The sequence below is a fragment of the Sebastes fasciatus genome, chromosome 20 (genome assembly GCF_043250625.1).
Source record: "Sebastes fasciatus isolate fSebFas1 chromosome 20, fSebFas1.pri, whole genome shotgun sequence".
NCBI classification, from domain to species: domain Eukaryota; kingdom Metazoa; phylum Chordata; class Actinopteri; order Perciformes; family Sebastidae; genus Sebastes; species Sebastes fasciatus.
Window position 1 is genome coordinate 12,297,756 of NC_133814.1, and position 23,396 is coordinate 12,321,151.

General features: G+C 40.4%; 3 protein-coding genes across 7 annotated transcripts; 1 reads left to right on the forward strand and 2 right to left on the reverse strand.

The window, feature by feature from the left end:
• Nucleotides 1–18: 18 nt before the first annotated feature.
• Nucleotides 19–8,529, reverse strand: spsb3b (splA/ryanodine receptor domain and SOCS box containing 3b). Of its 5 annotated transcripts, none has more exons than XM_074620117.1 (7): nt 8,390–8,529; nt 4,314–4,452; nt 2,937–3,117; nt 2,498–2,685; nt 2,239–2,341; nt 1,109–1,234; nt 19–968 (listed from the first exon to the last, which is right to left on the reverse strand). In XM_074620117.1, exons 1-7 carry the CDS (start codon nt 8,443–8,445, stop codon nt 424–426), a joined length of 1,338 nt encoding a protein of 445 aa, XP_074476218.1. In that variant the 5' UTR covers nt 8,446–8,529; the 3' UTR covers nt 19–423. The 5 variants fall into 5 exon arrangements, with proteins under 5 accessions (XP_074476218.1, XP_074476219.1, XP_074476222.1 ...); XM_074620118.1 differs by lacking the exon at nt 8,390–8,529 and adding an exon at nt 6,543–6,700; XM_074620121.1 differs by lacking the exon at nt 8,390–8,529 and adding an exon at nt 6,548–6,684.
• On the forward strand, nt 7,542–10,707 carry nubp2 (nucleotide binding protein 2 (MinD homolog, E. coli)). The gene is made up of 7 exons (XM_074620123.1): nt 7,542–7,688; nt 8,417–8,535; nt 8,693–8,891; nt 9,092–9,246; nt 9,587–9,697; nt 9,928–9,997; nt 10,439–10,707. Exons 1-7 carry the CDS (start codon nt 7,673–7,675, stop codon nt 10,576–10,578), a joined length of 810 nt encoding a protein of 269 aa, XP_074476224.1. The 5' UTR covers nt 7,542–7,672; the 3' UTR covers nt 10,579–10,707.
• A 314-nt stretch (nt 10,708–11,021) lies between these two features.
• Nucleotides 11,022–22,107, reverse strand: atp6v0cb (ATPase H+ transporting V0 subunit cb). Its single transcript, XM_074620124.1, has 3 exons — nt 21,798–22,107; nt 14,591–14,774; nt 11,022–12,517 (listed from the first exon to the last, which is right to left on the reverse strand). The coding sequence occupies exons 1-3, from the start codon at nt 21,871–21,873 to the stop codon at nt 12,313–12,315; spliced, it is 465 nt and encodes a 154-aa protein (XP_074476225.1). The 5' UTR covers nt 21,874–22,107; the 3' UTR covers nt 11,022–12,312.
• Between the last annotated feature and the right edge of the window lie 1,289 nt (nt 22,108–23,396).

Sequence of the window (23,396 nt, forward strand, 5' to 3'; positions counted from 1 at the left end):
TATCAAAAAAGCAACTCCTTCCCCCTGGAGTCTGTCCCTGAGAATAACAAGTGTACAAGATTTCCATTGTTTTGTTTTTTTGTCAGTCTAATCTGGCAAACATTAGGCCTTTCAAAGACAGTGAGTGGCATATTATTTTATATTATCATTATTAATAACCCCGTAAATTGGCTAAAATGTGAATGAATGACCCAGATGTAACTCTAAAATCTCGTTAAATGTCTCACTCAGTACACACTCGCTCCCTTCTCCCCATTCACCGACGAAGCTAAATAAAAAAAGAAATGTAACAATCCACTCAAAATGTAGATTAAGAAATATTGGCTGACGGATGCTCTTACTGTATCTCCATGATTTTCAACAGGAGATGTTGATGGCAATGGTAGAATAGCTGTCTGCTAAAATACATTTTTGACTACGAGGTCAAGTCCAGCGGCATCTTTTGCATTGGTAATCCTCCGGCTCGGAGCAGCAGCTGTCGTAGTCGCTGCCTGGAGGAGTTGGGGGCCTGTGGCAAGTGCAGGGTTGAGTTTGTGGTGACGTTTGACAGGGGCACTGGTACAGGACTGTGTCGAGAAACGGGCTGGTGCAGGGGCTCGGGGAGGCGCAGGCACTCAGGGTGGAGACCAGGCTGGGGACGGGGCTGGGGACGGGGCTGGAAGGCAGGCTCATCTCCTCCGGGAAGTCCTCAAGCAAGTCCTCGTTCTGCTCCGAGGCTTCGGGGCTGCTGCTGAGGGTGAAGACCCACCCCAGCTGTACGTGGAGGAGGGTGCGCAGGCCTGGGGGCAGCTCTATTGCATTAAGTACATTGGGGCATTCGGGCAACATTTGGCGGAGCCGGGCACAGCAGAGGTACTGCAGGGAGGTGGGTGCGTAGCAGGCACGGATCACCTTCATGCTGCTTTTAGCTGCTGTGGAGCACACCATGGGGTAGAGCTTCTTGTTCTGCAGCCGAGTGGAAGCAACACCTGTTGTGGCAGGAGAGGTGATGGGATGAAAAAACACAATCAGGGTTAAGAACCCAGAGGCAGTCATGACTAAAATGCAGTTTTAACCTTGTCTTTCATGTAGCTAACAAGATCTGCTGGTATTACGGAGAAACACGCACCTATACAGTGGCGATTCTTGTAGAAGGTCAGGGTGCCGTGCCAGGTGTCCAGGTGCACTCCTATGATGGAGCCCTGGCCGAACCGAGAGGAGAACTTCACCTTGTCCCCTTTGTGCTGGAAGAAACCTTTAAACAGACATGTATCAAAATTAGTAGTAGTATTGGTATTCATACTGAAACCACTGGGAGGGATATATTATCATATATTACATCATTAGATTGTATGCATTATGCATAAGTAGCATTTTACTGGTTGTAATTGGTCGAGGTGGAGCTAGTCCAGTGGTTCCCAATCTCTAATTTTGCCTCTTTTGACCTTGAACAGTTATCTAAATGAAACCATGTGAGAATTTTAGAGGGGAAAAGTGCTAACAACTCATAAACATCTGAAATGTGACTAGGGCATAGATGGATTACTGAATGGGCCTACCAGGCACAGGCCCAGGGGCCCAACGTGTCAGGTGCCCCCCTGGCCTTCACCTACAAAATGTCACTCAGAGAGACACTATAACCACAAAGAGACTAAAAATGATCACAAAAAGACATAAAAGAATTTCAAAGAGACATAAAATGACTAAAAGGGACCAAAAGAACTACAAAGAGACACAGACCAAACAGGAAGAAACTCAAAATGACCACAAAGAGACATAACATGACTAAAAGGGACCAAAAGAACTACAAAAAGAAACAAAACAACCACAAAGAGACACATACCAAACAGGAAGAGACTCAAAATGACCACAAAGAGACATAAAATGACCACAAAGAAACAACGTGTCCACAGAGAGACACAAAACAACCACAAAGAGACATAAAATGACCACAAAAAGATGCATAAGGACTACAAAGAGACACAAAACAACAACAAAAAGAGGCAAAAGCATTACAGAAGTCTGTGTCTTGCTCCTATATAGGAGAGGTGGTGGGGCATTTTGCATGTCTGTGCCCAGGGGCCCGTTTTCTCATAATCTGCCCATGGACATGGACACTACTCTGAAATACTCAAGTGAAGCACAAGCACCTCAAAATGGTTCTTAAGCACAGTACTTGAATAAATGTACTCTGGAGAAAGTCTCCATCCAGTTTCACAGATCACTCATATAATTCATGGTATATTCTGACCCTCTGACCTGTGTAGGAGAGCCCCCAACTGTCCTCGTCGTGGCCCAGCAGGCTGCCGAAGCTGAATTTGAACTTCTCCAGGTTCACCTCTGAAGTCCCAATTCCCACCATCTACACCGACGAAACAGGAAAAAACGGATCAAAACAGGTAAAGTCATAGACGATATGATTGCAAATGATCCTCAACATCCAAACAGAGATTTAGAAACAACTCCAGTTCCACCGCTAATATAACTTCAGTATAGCTCAAGGGACTGCTTTACCCACCATATCGGTTCCATAGACGGGAGAGGTCATCTTGACTTCCCAGAAGTGTTGTCCGTCTGCGAGCTCCTTGGTGCCGCGGATGGCAGCTGTGCCGCAGCTGTAGTCCGAGTGAAAGCTCACCTTCCTGTTGTCACAGCTGAGGAAGGCTCCGGAGGACTTGAAGTGCTCGTCCCACTCCCAGTCAAAACCTGGGAACACGAGCACACGGACGAAGCTGGATGGTTAAGATTTCATGTTTTGTTAACTGGAATATCTGAACAACTATTGGATGGATTGGAATATGCAGTTATATGCTCACAAGGCCAGTTTGTAATACACTGTGAAAGCCTTATGTTGTTATATTAGTTTGCCCAGCTTCAACACTACACTTGTGCCAATTTACAGCGTGCCCTGCTGTGTTCATATGGTGCATCACTGTATTCATCAGCTTTTTGCTCACCCTCATCCTCCTCCCCACAGAGGCAGTCACTGGTGACGCCGTACCCCGGGCTGAGCTCCTCCTGTCGCTCACACTGGCAGAAAGACTCCCCTATCACCGGTGCTGTGTTGGGCGAGGCCGCCACCTCAGACAAGGCCTGAGAACTCTCTAGGTATTCCACCTCTGACTCCACGTCGCTGATCTGGTTGACACAAACAGCACAAACAGCATCTTGTGAGTTTGTAGATGTGGCCATGGTCCAGGGTTGTTGGCTTGGTAGCAGGGAAGGAATTAGATCCAATGGAGGGATTGTATTTCACGTTTTTCTCTGATGCCTTTTTTGTGAAGAATAACCTTTTGGTAGCGGCAAGGACGGAAAAAATCACAATCTTGCTATCTTGTCCTCGACAATCCAAAGAGACAAATGTGAGACACGTTTCAAAGACTCAATAAGATAACCTTTTCCCTAATGGTTCCTATTGGTCACAGAAGTCATGTGCGCTAGTAAGTAAAATTAGACCCCGTCCAAAAATACTGAGCCTCCTTTTCCTTGACCTGACCATGTCTTACACACATTTCAGACAGTGGAAAACTACTGGGACTCAGGTAGGGGTGTAGAGATAATCGGAAATATTGAGTATCGCGATATTATGTTTTATGATACTGTATCGAATCTCAAAAACACTGTATCGATTTTTAAATCTACATGCAAAGATGAAATCAGTCAATAATTTATTTCATTTGCAAAGAGATGCACCCTCTGAGTGCATGTGCCCACTGAAAGTAGTAGGGTGACCAGTTGTCCCACTTTACGTGGGACAACTGGTCACAGCATTTTTATCCGCCTTTTTCCTCTGGGATAAGCGGTTGCAGATAATGGATGGACATTATATCAACATTTTAGACTACCTCTCTGCATTGGTTATGTGTCCCACATTGTCCCACACAAACTTACTCTTTGTCCCACATTTGGTTTGTTGGGATCTGGCCACCCTACAAAGTAGTGCTATGATGCTGGATGTTACAGCGACTGTGATAAATGCAAATGCAGATCACACTGTTCCGATTGCATAATTTTTTTTACTAAAATTGTATGCATATGATGGTGCGTTCTTTATACTAAAATTAGATTTTTTAAAAATGCAATATATTGCAATTTATTGAATCATAACCCCTGTATCATGATACATATCGTATCGGCAGATTCTTGCCAATACGCAACCCTATACTCAGGGAGAAATATTATCTGCATCTTAATTATCTCTAACATCAAACAAGTGATGCTTTTAAGTGTCTCTTTATCCAGTCATACCAAAAATACATTTCATCTTTATTTCCTGGTCCACACTTTGCTCCACTTTTCTTATGTTTCCACCCCACAAACCCCAAATGTGTCACCTGCGTCGTCGTCGTATGGCCCTCCCATTCCTCCCTGTCCGCCGTCAGGATCACTGCCATGGCATCTGTCTCTTGCCGCGTCCCACTCCACGCCAAATGCCGAGCCCGGCCGTTCCTGCCCCGTCTCAGCATGGCAGCTCTGTGGACAGCAGACCCAACACCTTTTACAACCAGCTGGCATGCGTACAGTCGGCTGTGTACTACTTTTTAATTCATGTCAAGTAAGGTCAGTGTTGAACTTCTGGTTCACGGCGTATTTGTTCGTTGAGGTCAGATTATTTTTGGACACATACATATCTACTTACACATTTTCTAAACCTAGCAGGTTGTGTTCAAGGAAAAGAGACAGAAATAACTCCAGATTGGAGAGGGCTTTCTGGGATTTAACAGCAGATAGATTCAGCTGAGTTTAACTGCAAAATGAAGTCTCGAACAAATGAACAAATATCCTAAAACCAATGATGAGAGTGTATCTTCTTAAGTTGGTTGCATTACTTCAACATTTGGAGATGGTAGCTTCTGTGGTTTGACTGATAAATTGTAGAGTGGGATGTGTTTTTGTCTGAGGTTGCGCAAAAAAAGGGCGTGAGCAATCTGTGATTCAGTTGCCTCACAAACTCGTTGGACAACTGAAATTAGGTCATCTAGAATCGTGAGGAGTAAACATTCACTCTAGGCTTCTCAACAGTGTGTTGTTCACTAACCTTTACTCTCTTTACAGTCAGTGTGAAGCTGCAAAATATGAGCAAGCACGTCTAGACACATGCACACTGGTCTTTGTGCGATATAGCTCGCCTATTTCTATCTGTACCATATGCCGCATGTTGGCAGCGGGAAGTGTTTCCATGCACTTGTTTAACCTTTAAACCCAACGCTCTGCTTCGCCTCTGTGTGGCAGCATGTCCGTTCATCTACAGATAGACACAGATAATGTCACCTGGCTTGGTGAGCACAATGTGTACCAATCATAAATCACAGATTCTAATATATGTGTGTGTGTGTTTACACCTCTGCTAATATTGACTACATGATTATGTGGCACTTTAATTCACTACACGACAAAAAAGCCAAACTTGGATTTACAGATTCTGTAAGAAAAATTACATTTTGAGGAAACTTTAAGGTAAATTTATGTCAAAGTATGATCCAGTGTGACACAGGGAACTATTACAGCATAACAGAATAAACATGGGGAAACTGCACGTGCACTAACAATCAGTGAAACTGATGCAATAACAAAACATTACTGGTATGCTGCCTCTATCCGATTTGTATTCATGCAGTATGCAAAGACACAAGCATGATTCTTAGTTAGATCTTTTTGGTAACTTCACCCTTTATGCTTCCAGATTTACTGACCAAAAACTGAACTGACTAATATGTTTGCTTTTTTTTTTTTAATCGTATCTGTGTTGTGTCTGTTTACCACTTTCACAGCCAGTAAATCATTACAATCAATCTCCTCAATTGCAGTGTTTTTGTTTTTCTGAAATGTATCCCTGTTTACTACTAATCACTTGTATAAATACAATTATTTATATATTATTACATACAATTATAATACACTATTTTTCTCTATATTAAAAGTATTATAGATGTGCTCTATATTATGATACCATATGGTTGACACAAGAGTCTTTATTTACTAAATGCTGATAGCATGTCTTGGTTAATGCCACTGCTGATCACAGCAGCTGGTGACTGCTTTGCAAGCAGGTGCAGGAGAGAGCTGCCAATAATTTAGATTAGTTAGTCTGGAGCTAGTCTCACTTTAATTGGGCCTTACCCTACTTACTGCTAAATGCATCATCTGGACGATCAAGTCAACACAAACTCCAGTAGCTTTGTCAGCCAGTGTTCTGACTGATATGATATGAATACAGTCGCAGTAGGACAGTGACAGTAAATGTCTCAGATATTCAATAACTGAAAATAACACCACTGTCCATGTCCTGCCCAGACTTTCTAGTCAAATGCACCATTGTGATCCACTTGAGAAAGACTGTTCACTACACAAGTCAGTGCACTAAGAGTATCTATAATTCTCACTGAATAATAGCATCAGCTGAATGTTTAAATCTCAGCACATACTGTATGAATATTCAGTATCACTACAGCCAATGTTTTGCTGTGTTGTTGTACCTTTATCTTAACTCGATCAGTAACTAAACTCAGTCAACCACAGTACAGCATGGATATCTCAATTTTTAGCAGCAGTTGTGCTCTTACCTTACAGTAGTCGTCCTATAAACTGTCTTGCAGTGGCTCATTTGAATGCCAGTGTGTTGCCTCTATATCCAAACCGCGTGACAGGTGCAGTTTACTCTGCCCCACTTCTCAGCAAGCGAGACGTAAACATTACTGCTCCACGCCCTTAACGCCTGCTCATTGGATAAGACTCGTGAGGGGGGAGGGGTTTATGTTAATTTATTTGGTTACCTTTACCTAAGTAAGTAATCTAATAACTGTGGCATTTGTGCAAATGATGAGGAGACATCATGTGTGCGCTGCTGATAAAACAAGGAGGGGGATGTCCATCATGTTCTTAAAAGCAAAAGTAAGAAAGAAAAAAAAAAGAAAGACAGAAAAGCACTGTTCAAATAAAAAAAATAAAAAAGGTGAATTACCTTAGCATATATCAATCTTTATTTATTTATTTTATTTATTTATTTGCACATAAATAAAACTGCACAAAATCCAGTCAATGAAAAAACAAACAAGAAATGTGTTTACAGGCTTATAAAAAGGACCCCAGGAGAAAAAAAAACAATAACAAAGAAGGAAGAAAGATCCAAACTAACAACAAAAGTTAAATAAAAAACAACAAGAAGTAAACAAAATGTGCAGAAAAACCTAACCAAACAGTGGAAAACAATCCAATAAAAACAATGAAATACATACAAAAAGCAGTACAGAAAAACATGAAAATATATCTCAACCTATCAAAGATAATTAGACATCATGAATTAAATGTGATGATAATTTCATTTTCAATTTTAAGATTTTGGGACAATGAAGCAAACAAAATAATGCTTTATGTATCGATATGTAAAGACTTATGTCTGGAGCCAGATGTTTGTCTTTAGCACTGGTCGTTTGCCATCTGAAGAATCACACATTTAAAATATTTCACTAACAGAAACACAAAAATCCTGTTTTGCCATCAATTGTGAGCGTCTGTGGTGCTAGTGAATGCACCACAGTGCGCACCGGCAGCCTATTGGTGGAGTTGATAGAGGGGCGGGACTTAAGTGAAACATGCGCTGTGTGATTGGCTAGGTGGCGCATGACGACAAACGGAAGTTATTGAGCCCTGTGTGCTGTGTGCTGTGTGCTGTGTATATGCGTCAAATACAAACATGGAACAAACTAATGGTAAGGTACCGATCAACAAAGTTTCGTTTAGGAGGTTACTTACGTCCATATTTGTAGCTCGTCAATTCGTACACGAACTGTATCCTCGTTTTTTTCTGTTGTCTCTGTTAGAAACTGCTGCGTGTTTGATAAGATACCTGTTTATAGCTAATGGCTAACTGGATATCATTCAGCTCCATCAGCAGCTAGATCAGACAAAATAAGAGCTTAACAAAAGGTTTTTCTATCCTCGTTGAAGCTATTGTTTATATGAAAAGCTATTATATTGTGTGATGTTAAAAACAATATTTTAAATGAACTCGTTATGTTGAACTTGTGGTGAACTCGGGTGATGAAACTACTTCTTATCTAACTGCAACATCTCTCTCTGAGCCTGATTACTTTGACACTTTAAACTACCAACTCTCGTGACAGAAATTGTATAAATAGCCGTTCATGTTGAACTGACCTATTTTTTAAATTTATTTTTTATTTATATATTTTAATTTATATATTTTTTAAAATAAAATTCTCTATTTTTTTTATCCATATTTCATTTTATTTTATTTTGTTATGAGGAAAAGAGAGAAAAAAAAAACTTCTCAACTGGCTGGGCATGGGCCATGCTGCCTCAACACCAACTGGGCTTCTCCTCCATCTCCTCTCTCCTCTCTCCTCCCTCCAATGATTGCCTATCTATGGATAGAAAAGGGCATACTGACCTATTTCCTTTCTCCTTTCCATATGAGACTCTAGCAGCATGTCCCAGGTCCGGCATGTTGTGCTGGTCCTGTCTGGGAAGGGAGGTGTGGGTAAGAGCACCATCACCACAGAGCTAGCTCTGGCTTTCAGGCATGCTGGGATGAAGGTGAGTTCAAAGACCAGAATACAGGGTGTCAGTATATGCTGACATGTTGTTGTCCTATTTAGAACATATAGAGGAGCTATTCAAGAGACTGTATATGTGGTTATGATGCATACATATGTTGCTCACCATCAGTAAGTTGACTGACATAACTCATCAGGTTGGCATCCTGGACGTTGACCTGTGTGGGCCCAGTATCCCCCGCATGCTGAGTGTGGGCCGGCCTGACGTGCACCAGTGTGACGCAGGATGGGTGCCGGTCTACACTGATGCTGAGAAAAGCCTCGCCCTCATGTCCATCGGTTTCCTGCTGGAGGACCCGGATGAAGCAGTGGTGTGGAGGGGGCCCAAGAAAACAGGTGAACTATTCTCCAGTTGGACTGGTCCACTACTGGACTGACACACTTTAACATGATAGTTTTTTTTGAAGGAATCACACACTAATAATCAAATACTATCATTGTCTGCTTTAACATCTATGCCTCAACACTGCCGTGTGCTGCATGTTTTGCACTTGAACTCACCTTCTTCTTCCGTCTTCCTTCGTCCTGTCCCACAGCAATGATTGCCCAGTTTGTGTCAGACGTAGCATGGGGAGAGCTGGATGTGCTGCTGGTGGACACACCGCCAGGGACGTCCGACGAGCATATTTCCATAGTGGAGAACCTTAAAAAACACAGAGTGGATGGAGCCGTTTTGGTCACGACACCACAGGTACCCCACTAGTCTGGAGAGACCCTACTGTCCATAATAGGAGCAAGAAGACTAACTTACATTGAGGGCTGCATCTAACGATTATTTACATCGTCAATTATTGTGTTGATTATTTTCTCGATTAATCGATTAGTTGTTTGGTCTATAAAATGTCGAGATGACATCCTCAAATATATTCAGTTTGCTGTCATAGAGCAGTAAATAAACCAGAAAATATTCACATATGAGAAGCTGGAATCAGAGAATTTTGAGCTTTATTTCTTAATCTGATTTTGCCGATTAATTTAATGGTTGACATTTACTCGGATCGATTTTCTTCCTGGTCTTGTGTTGGCTACAGGCGGTATCCACGGGGGATGTGAGGAGAGAGATCACCTTCTGCAGGAAGACAGGCGTCCGGATCCTGGGCATCGTCGAGAACATGAGTGGATTTGTTTGTCCGCACTGCTCAGTATGTAAACTTTCATACGATTCAGATGTGAATACCAATACTTTCTAATGAAATTGTAGTCACAGTAATGTGCATCCAAGTCTGACAGACTATGAAGGATATAAAGGTCCTGTGCAAATCAATTGTTCTAGTACTCATTTTAAATATGTATTTAATTAGATCTCAACCAAAATATGTACGGGATTTTATTTTTTTTGGTGCCCATTTTAACAAATATTCCCTCTTTTCAGGAGTGCAGCAATATATTCTCAAAGGGTGGCGGTGAAGAGTTAGCCGAGCTGACTGGATGCCCATTCCTAGGTGAGATCAATATGGTTGAATTACATGTAATGTTAGCTTCCGGCCACAAGGTGTCACAACACCATGACCGCACATCACTCCTCACCCACCATTCATGGAGGCATTTTGCATCACTGCCACACTGCTAAAATGGTCGATCCAGATTTCAGTGCAGCAGGTTTTAAAATACCTCAGTGAGGGCACGATACATCAATTATCAATAATTCTTGATCACACTTATAGATCATTTAATGGTTGCCCTCAGCGGTTATCAGCTCTGTGTGCAGATCGATCTCTTGAGTAATGATGCAGCTAATTCAGTTACCCTGTGGCAGTTGTATCTGACAGCGCTGCGTGGCTTTAGCCATGCAAGTATTTGATAAGTCAATGCCCCTTTAACGTCCACTCATTTCTCACTATTGATCATCATCAATTAAGTCGCTGTGTCTGCTCCATTTCCAGGTTCTGTGCCCTTGGATCCTCTGCTCAGCAGCTGTATAGAGGAGGGCAAAGACTTCATGAAGGCGTTTCCCGACAGCGCCACCTTCAGTGCCATCAGCAGCATTTCTCAGACTCTGCTCTGCAGCCTCCTAACAGCTTGAGTCTGTATTGTGTTTACATGTTAGCACATAGGCTCAGAAATGTAAGTCATTGTGCAGATTGTAATGATTTCTTTGTTGCATTTTTTGTCCTGTAGTTAAACACTATGGAAAATAAAATGATTTACTGATTATCTTGTTTTATACCTTATTTCAAATCTGCCATTAGTACAATGCAGGCTCTGTTGGGTGCAGTTATCTTTCTTGCTGCAGTTGCAGTTCTTGAGGCGTTAACAAGTGTGAAGATTACCAGCGTTCACCACAGAGTGAAACAGGAAGACATGAATACAGTAAAAAAAGCAGCTCAGCTAATCTGTTTTTACTGCAAACCTAGAGACCTCATTTTGTACTAAAAATGCCAAGTCATGCTTCCTGTGTGAGACTGTCACCTCAAAATATACAGTACTGAAAACACTCCATTTCGTGTGCTTGAAGCCAGTCACATCTAAGTTGGAATCTTCTTTAATTCGATTGTGACACACATGTCGACACATCAGGATAACTTCAATATCAGTGGTAATACAGGATTGTAGATTGGCGCTTTAGTAAAATGCGTCAGCAGCAGCTCCATTTTCAGAAAACAAACTCCAGATCAAATTGGACCAGTCCTTGCGTGAAACTAGGCCAAACTTGAACACTAATCTCACTGGATTCCTGCCGCATGCTACAAAGTATTCTTATCATTTAAACTTGATTTTTTTTTTTTTGTTGAGGAAGCACACATCATTTAACTCTTTGATCTGGATTAAATCTTCTGAAACTAGCCTGCTCTTTCGCTTCATTTCCAACAGCAACAAAACACTGAAACCCATGCAGGATCTGAATGGCTGGAATGTGGAAGAGATGACGTACAGCCACAGATGAGAAGGGGAAAGGGGGGGGTGAATAAGATGGAGAGAGGAGATGAAATTTGGAAATTACACTTGTGAGACCCAACAACGGGGCACACACACCTTTTAATGCAAACAGCAGTACTACAGGAAAAACACTGAAGTTTTGAGAATGTTTGCGTAATGATTAGAATACAGCTACACACAAAAACTCCCACTTCACCAGCAACATACTAAAGGCAATCTTAATTATTAAACCAAGAATTACATCCAGAGGAATTCCAACCACTTATCACAATTAACCCACAGTGCATTAAATCTATCTATGTAGATATTTATATGTCTGTATATATATGTATAATATATCCTGGGGAATTAAAGACTGTTGCTGCATTAAACAGTTCAATGAACAATTTCTTATAAATAAAATCAGTGGAAAAAAATCGTAAGTCCATATACATTTCTCTTTACAAATAGATCCTCAAGATTAATGCAGAAATTGTGTCAACTCCCAAGTCGATACGGGAGGAGAAAAAAGCTGTGCGGCCCTTTGGTCAGCTCGCTAAGACCAGAGGCCAAGCTGCCTCGGCTGGCCTCGAGGCCCGAAATAAGTGGAGGGAAAAAAAAGGAATCTTCATCATACAATTTTTGAAACACACACACACGCACACAAGACAGACAAATCACTACATTGCGCATTTACAAGTCAACTATCAAATTGGGACAACTGTACACATTGTTGAGATAAGACCATATTTATGGAGCCATTTTTAATTCATTTTTTTCCCCCGCCTTCACTTCTTTCATCTCGAGTGGCAGACATTTTTACAATTTTTTCTCCGTTTTACACTTTTTCTCCAGCAGCAACATAAAGGACAGATCTTGTAGTGGAGATGTTTTGGGCGTTTTATTTCGTGGAGAGGATGAGGGCGACGATGAGCCCGTAGAGACCCAAGACCTCGGCGAAAATCAAGATGAGGATCATGCCCACAAAAAGCCTCGGCTGTTGAGCTGTGCCCCTCACGCCCGCGTCGCCCACGATGCCAATTGCGAAGCCTGCCGCCAACCCACTGAGGCCCACGCTCAGCCCAGCTCCCAGATGGAGGAAACTCCTAAACACACACACACACAGATAAAGTGTTCGTCAGCACAAGGGATGTAGAGGATCTGGGTTAACAATTTAAGCGATTGAGAACATTTTAAGTAAACATGCCTGTAATGCATGCGTGGAGCCAATGGTTTGTCATACAACAGGGCTGAAGGGTGAAAGCTGTTCAGTTGATGAGGCGTTGAAGGTTTGAGTCAGTCTGCTTCCTACAGCTTTTCATTTAACCAAATCCCACTATGGTTTTTGCCCATTTTACTGTTTCTACCTTGGAAGATTTTAAACTGATCCAACAAACCCCGAGTAATGTCTCTTTGTACACAATATATTCTCAAAAAAGGAATTACAGTGAACAGTGTGCACACACAACTCATTGTAGATATGCTCATATTCTGAAGTTAAATACCAGTAACATTTAAAAGGATGAAGGCCTTTACACACCAGGGGTGTGACGAATAAAGGGCATGAAAATGTGAAAGACTCGCCTGCAAATATTATATGTCAAGGGCTTTTGTTGTGAAAGGTAAGAACAGGAGTGGATCTGGTCTCTATTCTTTATTCGGATGCCCATTAGGTGCCACCAGGGTAGCAGCTACTCTGCGCAGGTCTGCGCTGCATTTGTTTGCCGTCCTGGTTCCAGGTTCGGACTACAGAGCCTCTATGTTGTTGTTTCATAAATATAGGTGCAACTCAACCTGTTCCGCACAAAATGATTGGTTGATGACTTTATTCACGGTGAAAGCTCTGAAAATCAACCTCATTATGGGAAACAATACATCCCTTTTTTTGCTGCGTAATATGTACGTTCTGTGTAAAAGTATTCATGATAAAAACATTGGCGTGTGAATTAATTGCACGAAAAAAAGGTTGCCGTTGTGTAAAGGCTTTAAGGCTAGTGTTATTGTATTTTTATTATGCCTCTGTGTCCTAAAACTACGGCTGTATTGGGAGACAAATTCCATCATTAGGATGAAACAACAAATTTACCTCTGTCCGTGTTAACATGGGAACTATGTCGCAAGCTTGTGCAGTGATGTGATAAGATTGAAATTGTAGTCAGTCGTTTAACTACACTGACTGTGCTCATTATACTGAAGGAATATGTCATTCAATGTAACAGTTTGGCTTTTATGTGTTTAATATGATTAAACCTGCAGTAGGCAGAATGTTTTTGGCATCATTGGGCAAAAAATCCATAATAACCTTTCAGCATATTGTAATTCAAGTTATCTGAGAGATAACTAGACTTCTGCACCTCCTTCTTGGCCAATCGCAGGTCATTTCAGAGAGAGCGTTCCTATTGGCTGTGCTCTGGGTGGTGGGTGGTGCTTGGTATTTCTTCAATAGATCTCAACATGGCTGCCGGGTCACAAACTTTCTCAATTTACAGCTAAACAGTACACTACAAGATGTTCATGAAAACATTTGAGGTGAGAAATAGGCAATACAGTAACAGATTATTGATTCATATTTGATCAGCTCTGCCTAGTTTGACCGGAGTTCACGAGTGATGACAGCTGCTCAGAGACGGCAAGGCTCCAGCTCGGGCTCTGATTGGTTGTTTTCCTCCGGTCTTGCAGATGCCATTAGGAGCACCGGAGGACACCGGAGGTACATGTTTTTTTTCAGATTACCGGTCTCATGCACTACTGTCAGGATATAGTGACTTTTTCTGTTTTATAAAATATATATTTTTTAAAATCATATATTTGCTCCATTTCTACCCACTGCTGCTTTAATGGATCTAGTAGATGGTGGAGTTACAATAGGGCCACAGCTACACATATTAATTTTATTAATTAATTTTAGTTTAGTAGGACAAAGTATTTGTTGATTTTGGTCTCTTTGGGGGCTTGACTGATAATAAAATTACAAAGCAAAACCAGCGTCATGTCATGGCTTAAAACAAGCCTGACAAGTGACGTCCCTACTGCCTTAGAACCAAGTAAATGAGCCTTTCCTACTCAGTGTTATCTCAGAATAAAAAAAACTTGTCATGTGAGATGGGTTGACAAAAAGATTAAAAAGGAAATGCAGACAACACAAATGTCTGGAAATAAGACTGGTCAACTGAACTCACTTGTAGAGGGTGAGCTTCTCTGAGATGTTGTTGGCAATCAGCACTGCTACTACCAGGCCGTAGATGGCTATGATACCCGCCATGACCACTGGGATGATGGACTTCATGATGAGCTCCGGCCTCATCACTGACATGGCGGCGATCCCCGTACCGCTCTTGGCTGTGCCATAGGCCGCTCCCAAGGCTGGTGGGGAAGAGAGAGATGGTCATTTTAGTTAAATAAACAAGATAGCACACACACTACAATGTAAGTAAGCTAATAGACTGACGACAGAAACCAGAAGGCACAGCTGAATAATGAAGCGGAAGTGAAAAAAAGAGATGAATCAAAAACTGTTCAGTTTCTGTTCCCCTTAAAAATCCAACATGGCTCCATCTGGGGATTTCTGCTCGGGTTCAAAAGGGAAATAACTGGCCCTGTTCTTTTTTTACTGAGGCAGATACTCTGCAACCAAAAATCAGCTTTGTCGTCTCATCTCCTCAAACGGCTTCAGCCCTTGTAATTTCAGAATGGACCGCTGCAGAGTTGTAAATCACTCTCTGAATGAAAAAGGCTCATTAGGCTTAAGCACACAGGGAGCTGCTGCTGCAGGATACCACATCTTCAGAGACGGCATCCGTACAGGATGGGCACCAGAGGGGACCAGCAGTACGCACATCTGCTGTGTGCGATCTCCAGACCACATTAGTCTCTGGCTCGCATCACTGTAATGTGACGGGGAAGTAGGAGAACAAAAAGCTTCATCAGCATGTTAGCTCCGTCAGCCTGTGACGCTGAGGAGAAAGCATAGTGCCATCTACGTCACACACACACCTAAGTCTGACCGCAGGAGGAGAGTTAAGGAGAAAATCAACAATCAACCTGCTCTAAAAATAGAAACCGTATAGAACCAACTATAGAACAGCAACCATCTATTAAGAACTGGGTATAATATATCAAAAACAAAGAAATGAATAGCTTCCAGGTAGGGCTGCACGATAATGGCCAAAATGATTATCATGATTATTTTGATCAACATTGAGATCACAATTATTTATAGATTAGGGACAATATTTTTACCGCAATTTCACTTCCATGTTGTGCTATATTAAACCATCAAAAACTCTAAATGTTATCCTTTTACTTAGTGTTATTGTCATCTATAGTGGTTATTTGTATAAAAACACACAATTCAATTGATTCAAATTATTGTATTTTTAATTAAATATTTGCTTTGTAAGTTTTTTTATAAGCTGCTTTGAGCTAGTGTTATGAAGTTAAACGGGTCATATTTCTCTCGCTAATATCCATTTTATATTGTTGTGAAACTTCTCCGTCAAACAACTGGATTTAAGTTATTAGTTAATATATACTGTAAATTACTCACCAACATTTTACAAGATTACATTTGAACGCATCATGATAGCGTTATAATAAATGTATTTTATCCATTGTCCATAAGGTAACTCAATGGCAGTGGCTGCTGATTGATGGAGCATCTCTAGCTGTTAGTTTAGGAAGCGCTTGATTTTTGCAGCAGAGTTTTATATGAGCGGAGCATTTTAAACGTCAATATCGCAGTCGATCATATTCATTTAATTGTGGGAAGCCAAAATCGTGATCGCGATTAATATTAGATTAATTGTGCAGCCCTACTTCCAGGGGAGATAATGAGAGATAATCATATTCATATAGCAATATATCACAAATTAGCCTCAAGGGGCTTTACAATCTGTACAGCATACGACACCCTCTATCCTTAAACCCTCGATTCGGATAAGGAAAAACTCAGAAAGAGAGCAACAGAAGCCCAGGATGGACACTCATGAAATCGATGTGCATGTGTACAGAATAGACCAACAAGAGTCTTTGGCAATATCCAACAAGCGCCTGTCAGTGTGCTATGAATCAGACACAGGCTGGTTTGACAAGCTTAACCTACGTCAAAGGTAAATATGGAAGTGTTTATTTCCTCATCGACAGCAAAAGCAAGATGAAGCGAAAGCTCAGAGACAGCACTGACCTCCACATAGCATCTAATATATTGGTCGATACATGCGGTTGCAGTTCTTCCACCTTCCAGGAGTATTAAACATATTTTCATGTAATTTATTCTAGAACAGATGGAGACATTTTCACAGATTTATAGATGCTGCTTTGATGCCAAATATAGCCTCTGTGGGTTCTCTATAGCATTGACAAAACAGGTCAAAGCTAGTTGTTGCTTGTATGCAACTTGTATACACGTGTCTAAATGGCTGCATAACAGTCAGTAAATCTTATGTAACTCAGTAAAACATCAATTATGTCACAAGGCAATATCATAAAAAAGTGAGCAAAGATGCATCCTTCGATTAATGTGCTGATCTTGTCATACCATGGTGTATAAACAAGGACCTGGCACAGTACATTTCTTGCCTCTTCATACTAGCCAACATACTGATGATGATTAAATGTGAAAAGTCCCTTCAGATATAATCTTGGCCCTGGTCTTGTGCATACAGCCCGAGGTGCCCTGCCCTTTTTTCTCATTTCTTGGGACAACAATGTGTTAAACTAGCCTGGAGACAGTTCTGGTTAACTCAAAGACTAGCTGTGAGGCTTCCTGGCAAATGGATCTAGAGGCAGACAGGAAGATGACGCAGGCCCAATCTTCAAATGTGCACATGGCAGCCAGCCACTACTTATATTGATTCATCACTAGACTGATGCTATCGATACAATGTTAAATCACTACCGCCTATCTACAGAGATGTGTTTGAGTATAACTGGGCAGTGCTTTGGCAAGGCCCAACATTTTTTTTTTTTTTTTTGACTTTGTGGAAGTGCCAAACTAAATTCTTTAAAACCAACACCAATTATATTGTACATCACATCAAACAAACTGACTTACACCAGCATGAGGAAGTACACAAAACAAACCTCAGCTGTTCAATATAAAAACTCACCAAGATTGCAGATCTAGTTAAAAAAAACAAAAAAAAAAAAACTTGTAATTTAGCCATACAAAACACCTTAAGGACAATATTCTGGAAACACCCCAGCCATCCTCTGAACAGCTGATTCTTTAGCCATTCAGCCATCCATTAACAACCAGCGTAATATGTTACCGTCAGTAACGTTATCCTCCGACTCCATTCTTTCTTGGTAAGCTTGGCCTCACTGAGGTGTGACAGGTGATGGTTTGATAGAGAAACACTGGAAACCTCAAACATTTCCATTCTGTCCTGACGGTTAAAAGGTTTGATGTGTGGTAGGGCGGCTACTGCAGCGGTGTGGAGGCACAACCTCTGGGTTTTAATCCTAATCCCCCCCCAGCTTAGGTAAAGAGCTTTTCACCCCCCCCCATTTCTTTTTTCCTTCCTGCAGAATATTTGATGTATGGGATGCCCTTGTGACGTCTTGTGATGTCAGAGCAGGAGGTGCCTCTAGCTAGGGATGATCTTGCATGCAATATGCCCACGCAGTACACTGCAGCTTGGTCTGCTCTGAATAGTGGGTGAATGGGGAAGCTCTCTGAATTACAAAACAGGGAAGGTCATAGTTGTAGAAACAGTTTCCTGTCTTGGAAAACTGTGGCGCACACTGTAAAAATACGAGGCTGCAATGCAGAAGTTATGAGACTTGCTGACAAATCTATTGCATCAGAAGCTAAGGGAAGAGGAGCTCTAGAGCATATATGCTACCGTCACCAAGAGTGTGTTCAAAAGAGAGAGAAGGATAATGTTAATTTAAAGGACAAGCAACTGAAGGCATAAATATAACTTCCTTGGTGACAAATGATGTGTTGTACAGGAAATTGGAAAAGGAAGATGCTGCAGAGTAAGAGACAGATGTATAGCATCTTAAATTGTTGTCAGTGGAAATGGAAAATATGGACTATTAGTTAAGATAGTAATGGAGGGGTGGGGAAACCAGAACAACTCTAGCACAGTTATGATGGAAGTGGTGGTTTTAGTCATCATGGATGATTACACCTTGTGAGTGTCACCTGTTGTGAGCCAGAAACCACTAAAAGAAGTATCCATCACAAGACTACTAAAACAAGGAAACATCACTTGACACCAGATCACAGCAATTTAGAGCCTATTCTAGAAAATGGATAATTACGGCAAAAGAAGTTCCTTTTGAAGATGCGCATGAGTTTGTCATTTTCTATTTTCTACAGACTGAATGATGGATCAAACCCTTAAAATATGACAAACCTTAATTGCAGCTCTAGTCCTTCAGCTTGTGTACACTAAAGTGACATTGCTGAAACACAAGCTACAATTTTCTACCAATGACTCCACAACACACAAAGATCCTTAACGCTGAAGTCTGAATCATCAAGTGTCCTCATCCATCCCACCACTACCACATCCCGTCTTTGTACCAGCATGATCCCCTCCCTGCTAGCTAATTCCCCAGCTGTCACTCCTTCACCGACACAGACTAGTACTACTGCTAGCCTCAGGAGCCGCCACCACCATGCTGCCCTTGCCTATCACCATACATTAAACCTGAACTATGATGGGCTCAGGGTTGGCTTCTTTGGCATCCAGCTGTTTCTCATTTCCTGGTAGGGCTCAACAAAATAAAGTCATATAGTTCTTGTAGTTGTTTCTGTAAATAAATAAAATATATTTTTTTCTTTTCTCTGTATAGGCTTCCATGTTTTGTTTTAAAGTTAAAATCTAGGAGCATTTTTTCCATTGATGATGTATATAAATTACTTGTTCTGTGTCATTTCCTCATGATATTTTGTAATATTTTGTAGTATTATGGTGATAATGTGATTTCCTCCCATTGGTTAGCAATACCATGTAGGTGAGGCCACATTTGCTTTGTTGAATGCCCTGATGAAGATCTACAGTGGTCGAAAAATGTTGGCTTTTTTTTAATTATTATTTAGCCACTACAATAAAGGCTTTTAAATATAATTATTCTCTGATATTCATCTTATATATTATTATATTCACTTAGTCCCATATGCATATAGCTCTATGCACAAAACCTATAGATATAATTACACCTGTATATGTAATTTATTCTTTATAGTACTCTTATACATTTTCTATACAATATTTCATCACTATGCAACTTATACTTAACTCTTACTCATCATAATATAATATATGTCTATCGTTTGCACCTTAACTGCAATCTGTATATATGTACTGTATATACACCACATATATCCTCATTTGTATATATTGTCTTGATCAGCACTTTACTAGTTTACAGTCTGGTTAAATGCAAAACTGCATTTTGTTGTACTTGTACTATGTGTAATGACAATAAAGTTGAATCTCATCTAATCTCCTTTCTCATTGCCACTTGTTTTAGTATTATGGAGTGCCTGGATTGCCTTCCTGTCTATCACAGTTGTATAATGGGACTTTTTAAAATATTATTAATTGTGATGCCTTCTTGTGCTGCCAACGTTAACACTTCACTGCCTGAAATACTCTAAATCTATGAAAATGACATCTGAGATTTGTCATTACCATGCAGCCCAATGTGATTTGTTAAAAAAACATGTTCTTTCACTGACTATTAAATAAGCGTGTTTGATGTATAAATCAGTGCGAAGACAAACGAAAAGGTGGGAACAGAATGCAAGATTAAATTCTGGTTGGGAAAAGGCTCTTTCCAAATAGATTTAAAGATCTTAAACTATAGGCATTCACTGGTGATGTCCCACAATGAAAAACGATGTACCATTTACCACCTTAAATGAACCAGTTTTGCTAAAAGGACTCGAGCTACAGCAGGTCATGCCCTCTTCAACATGGTCAATTAGTAGCTTGTTGATTTCCAATTGGAGCTGCACCCATCCCACCAGTCACCCTAGTCACATGCAGGCCTTTACTGTGATACAGCATATTACTGGCATATGATGTAGCTCGTCTTAGATTAACGAAAGCCAAACGATAAACTAGGAAAAGATCCATAAAACCAGTATGACCAATAATAAAACAAGACAGTATCAAAGTTCACTTTCTGTGCCACTTGAACAGTTGCTATCCAAAACCACTAATAAGTGGTTTCACACCTTTTGTAATCTTTTGTTAAAATTAGCCATATTTTCTTTTGAACAGGTTCACTGCTGACTTGTTAACTTTTTAGCCTATATAGTAACATTTCACAAGCTCGGTAGACACACAGATGGCAATTCCAAGTCATCAGTCTCATCATGTGATTATCATGTGACTTTGTGTCATTCCCTTGAGAGCAATAAGGAAGTTAACCAGCTGATCTGGCTTTCCAGTGGTTATTTAAGTTGTTAAGAAAAAGCAGTTTTCAGATGAAAATAACTTGCATTAAATTAGATGCAGACACCACCTACTTGACAGATGGCAAACTGTAGCAGAATAGCAAATTATGTAGTCATATTATTTCTTTATATTAATCTTGTCTCTAGGTGGAGGCTTCAGATAAGCCCAGTGTTTTTTTGCATCTTCCTGCATTGTATATTATTAATTAATTTTTTTGTTATGCTGTATAATCTTAAATTGTGCAAAACAAATAAACCTAAATACTTTACTGCAGAACAACGTCAATTCGACTATTTCACATCACTGCCATTGGTTAAATATGTCTCTTCTTTCAAGCTACATTAAATAAAACGTATCACATATTGCTTTTTTTAACACCCTTACATCCTTGCATGCAGTAGCCCAACATCTGGCAGACAAAACGTGGGATTTAACCTAAAACACCTTCTGCTAAAGAGCAGAAAGCTAACAAGCTGCATTAGGGATAAATTAAATACATGTTGACACCTTTTGTAATGACTGTTAACTAATAATCCCTGCTTTAATAAAGATATAAGTCCTTGATTTGTTAGTGTCATCAAATAAATCTACTAGTAAGCCAACACGTCAAAGCTAACATATGTAGTCGTCATCAGCTAACAAAGCTAACTAGTCTTGACTACTGTCTGGTCGTTGAAGCAGAACAGCTAATTACATTAACTAATTACTACTAACTAAACATTGGCAGGTTAAGAATAAACCAAAAAAGTCACTTGTCTGCCACCAGATATCTTAAAGTCTGATAACTGACAGCGCGAGATTAACGTTGCGACGTTAGCAACGGTAGCTAGGCTACCTTCAAGAAGCCCGTTGGGAAGGATATACTTTAAAAACGGGGTTAGCTGTAAATACACACATTGACATGTTGTATCCGACAAACAGCTTAAATATAATAGCGTTATAAATGATGTTATGGTGTGATAATTACCGCTGAAGACCATGGCAGCAGAGGCGCCCATCACTGCGAAGAACGGAGAATACTCAGGACTTTCGGCCCCCGACATTCTTCCTCTCAAACAGTCTATCAAAATACACCTAAATATACTCAATTAAGTATTAATATCGACTCTATCGAAGGCCACAGGCTTTGAGATGAGAAACCCGAGTTATATATGTATATATATATATAGGAGGAACCGTCTGAGATAACTAACTAAGCAGAGTAAACGAGAGTAGTCACGACTCTTCTGATAAATACCCGGCGCAGCGCAGCAGCACAAAATGGCGAAGCGGAAAATGTCACCTGACTTGGGCCGTACGGGTAAAACCATCATCATCGTGGGGGGGAAGCAGTAAAACAAAGTTCGTTAATGATAATATTATACCTTTATAAAATAAAGATATGTGGATTTTAAAAAACATGAATGTGTTATTCCGTATAAATTAAAAAATTTAAATAAATTTTATATTTTTGGGGTTCTTTTTAATTTTAGTTTTTTGAAAGGTCACCCCTATCAAAGGCGTAACTTTGGTGTGCTCCGCTGCAGGCTTCCCCTTTGATATCTACGCATTCACCCTTCAAAAAGCAAAGAGGATGAAAATGATGGGGAGAAGAAGCAAGAGGGTGTGGAGACACTGCTAGGCTAATGGAAAATTGGGTTATCCTATATATAAATATATATATATATATATTTATATATATATATATATATATATATATATATATATATATATATACAGACGTAGGCAAAATTGTTGGTACTCTTCCGTTAAAGAAAGAAAACCCCACAATGGTCACTGAAATAACTTGAAACTGACAAAAGTAATAATAAATCAAAATTTACTGAAAATTAACTAATGAAAATCAGCTGTTGCTTTTGAATTGTGGTTCAACAGAATCATTTTAAAAAACAAACTGATGAAACTGGCCAGGACAAAAATGATGGTACCCCTAGAAAAGATGTAAAATAATGTGACCATAGGGACATGTTAAACTAAGGTGTGTCCTGTAAATAGTATCACAGGTATCTTCAAACTTGTAATCAGTCAGTCTGCCTATTTAAAGGGTGAAAAGTAGTCACTGTGCTGTTTGGTATCATGGTGTGTACCACACTGAACATGGACCACAGAAAGCTAAGGAGAGAGTTGTCTCAGGAGATCAGAAAGAACATTATAGACCTTCATGTTAAAGGTAAAGGCTATAAGACCATCTCCAAGCAGCTTGATGTTCCTGTGACTACAGCTGCACATATTATTCAGAAGTTTAAGGTCCATGGAACTGTAGCCAACCTCCCTGGACGTGGCCGCAAGAGGAAAATTTATGACAAATCGAAGAGACGGATAATACGAATGGTAACCAAAGAGCCCAGAACAACTTCCAAAGAGATTAGAGGTGAACTCCAAGGTCAAGGTACATCAGTGTCAGATCGCACCATCTGTCGCTGTTTGAGCCAAAGTGGACTTAATGGAAGACGACCGAGGAGGACACCACTGTTGAAAGCAAATCATAAAAAAGCGAGACTGGAATTTACCAAAATGCATATTGACAAGCCACAAAGCTTCTGGGAGAATGTCCTTTGGACAGATG